At 37.5% G+C, this 2,927-nt stretch overlaps 1 protein-coding gene across 1 annotated transcript; it reads left to right on the forward strand.

Annotated features, from left to right (window-relative positions):
• Positions 1-1,453: 1,453 nt before the first annotated feature.
• On the forward strand, positions 1,454-1,975 carry LOC147908476 (uncharacterized). Its single transcript, XM_087409427.1, has one exon. It carries the CDS (start codon positions 1,454-1,456, stop codon positions 1,973-1,975), a length of 522 nt encoding a protein of 173 aa, XP_087265553.1.
• Positions 1,976-2,927: the final 952 nt, after the last annotated feature.

Genomic DNA, 2,927 nt, shown 5'->3' on the forward strand with positions numbered 1-2,927 from the left:
AAAATTATTGAATTTTCCTTTAATTTGAATCTAGGAATGTTTTGTGTTGCTGATAACATCTAGGATCTGCTATACCTGAAAAAGTAAGGTACACCCAAGATGTGCCACGGGGAGACTCCTAAGTACGATTTACATCCCATTTTTTTTTAACTTTTTTTATTTTATTGTTTTTTTTTGTTTTTAAAATTTTTTTCTGTTTTTTTTGTTTTCTTTTTATTTTTTATGATGAAGTGAGTACCCAGCCAACTAAGGCAAGATGAAGTGAGCACCCAGCCAACTAAGACAAGATGAAGTGAGCACCCAGCCAACTAAGGTAAGTGTTAATGTAGCGAGTTAAGATGATCTTTGTACACAAGCTTTTAAGTGTGTCATCTTAAAATTACTCTCTTCAAAGCTTGTGTTCAAAGTGATTACCGTCAACTTCTTGACAAAACGCTATCCAATCGTAAAAACTTGATACTGCCCTCTCAATCATATCTTTTTCAATGGTAATGATTTCATCGCGTATTCGCTGTTTAAGTTCCTCAATATTCGCCGGTTTTGTCCGATACACTCTATCTTTGAGATAGTCCCATAAGAAGTAGTCAAGTGGCGTAAGATCTGATGATCTCGCTGGCCATTCAATCACTCCTCGCCGACCTATCCACCTGCCTGCCAACACTTCTTGTAAGTAATTTCGAATATCTCTTGCGTAATGTGGTGCTGCACCATCTTGCTGAAACCAAGTGTGATCGAAATGAACCCCTGCAAAGACCTGAATAGCGGGGACAATTTAGTTTCTCAACAACTCCTCATATTTTCGTCCATCAAGATTACCCTCAATGAAGAAGGGACCAATTATCGTATTGTTTATAATTCCGGCCCATACGTTCACTTTTTGAGGATATTGAGTGGAGCGACTATCGATAATCCATTCTGGGTTGCTCTCACTCCAATAAGACATGTTATGCCTATTTGATGCTACCATTCAGAAAGAATGTGGCTTCATTTGAAAATACGATGCGCTTCAAGAAATTAGCGTCAGCATCCATCCTGTCCATCATCAACTTCGCAAACTGAACGCGCTTATCAGGATCATCGTCATTTAATTCTTGTACAAGCTTTACTTTGTAAGGATGGAATTTCAGCATTTTTGTTAGAATCCGTTTCACCGAACCATAAGATAAATCATGCTGCTGCTGCAATTTTCGAATCGTATTATGAGGATCTTTCCGTAAGAGAGCCACATTTAACTGATTTAATTCAGTGGATATTGTTACTGGACGACCTGATTTTAAATTTAATTAATGAAGCCTTTGTGTCTTCTTCCTACTTTTGTTAAGTAGGAAAAAGGCTACGGTTACTTTGAATATTTTTTTGTTGAAGGCATTTTTACCAAGATCTCCATTGTTCTGAATTATTTTCTACTCTATTCAAATTATTTGACCTTAAGTGTTTACTATTGGATTTTGAAATGGCACTGCTAACTGAACGTGAGCGAATAACCATTTTGATGATGAGAGGCTGGGGTGACAAGGAGAGATCATTTGAAAATGTTGTACATTTATTCAATGAATCATTTAGGGTAGGACAAGAACAAATCTCAAAAGCGACTGTTTATAAAACTGTGAAACGATTCCGTGAAACTGGCAGTGTAAAAAATCTCCCAAAATCAGGTCGTCCAGTAACAATATCCACTGAATTAAATCAGTTAAATGTGGCTCTCTCTATTACGGAAGATCCTCATAATACTATTCGAAAATTGCAGCAGCAGCATGATTTATCTTATGGTTCGGTGCAACGGATTCTAACAAAAATGCTGAAATTCCATCCTTACAAAGTAAAGTTTGTACAAAAATTAAATGACGATGATCCTGATAAGCGCGTACAGTTTGCGGAGTTGATGATGGACAGGATGGATGCTGACGCTAATTTCTTGAAGCGCATCGTATTTTCAGATGAAGCCACATTCTTTCTGAATGGTAGCATCAAATAGGCATAACATGTCTTATTGGAGTGAGAGCAACCCAGAATGGATTATCGATAGTCGCTCCACTCAATATCCTCAAAAAGTGAACATATGGGCCGGAATTATAAACAATACGATAATTGGTCCCTTCTTCATTGAGAGTAATCTTGATGGACGAAAATATGAGGAGTTGTTGAGAAACCAAATTGTCTCCGCTATTCAGGTCTTTGCAGGAGTTCATTTCGATCACACTTGGTTTCAGCAAGATGGTGCAGCACCACATTACGCAAGAGATATTCGAAATTATCTACAAGAAGTGTTCGCAGGCAGGTGGATAGGTCGGCGAGGAATGATAGAATGGCCAGCGAGATCACCAGATCTTACCACTTGACTACTTCTTATGGGGTTATCTCAAAGAGTGTATCGAACAAAACCGGCGAATATTGAAGAATTTAAACAGCGAATACACGATGAAATCACTGCCATTGAACAAGACATGATTGAGAGGGCAGTATCAAGTTTTTACGATCGGATGGCGTTTTGTCAAGAAGTTGACGGTAATCACTTTGAACACAAGCTTTGAAGAGAGTAATTTTAAGATGACACACTTAAAAGCTTGTGTACAAAGATCATCTTAACCCGCTACATTAACACTTACCTTAGTTGGCTGGGTGCTCACTTCATCTTGTCTTAGTTGGCTGGGTGCTCACTTCATCTTGCCTTAGTTGGCTGGGTACTCACTTCATCATAAAAAATAAAAAGAAAACAAAAAAAAACACAAAAAAATTTATAAACCAAAAAAAAAACAATAAAATAAAAAAAGTTAAAAAAATGGGATGTAAATCGTACTTAGGAGTCTCCCCGTGGCACATCCTGGGTGTACCTTACTTTTTCAGGTATAGCAGATCCTAGACGTTATCAGCAACACAAAACATTCCTAGATTCAAATTAAAGGAAAATTCAATAATTCGTCCACCAT

The sequence above is a fragment of the Acromyrmex echinatior genome, chromosome 9, assembly GCF_024713525.1.
Source record: "Acromyrmex echinatior isolate Ae372 chromosome 9, ASM2471352v2, whole genome shotgun sequence".
NCBI classification, from domain to species: domain Eukaryota; kingdom Metazoa; phylum Arthropoda; class Insecta; order Hymenoptera; family Formicidae; genus Acromyrmex; species Acromyrmex echinatior.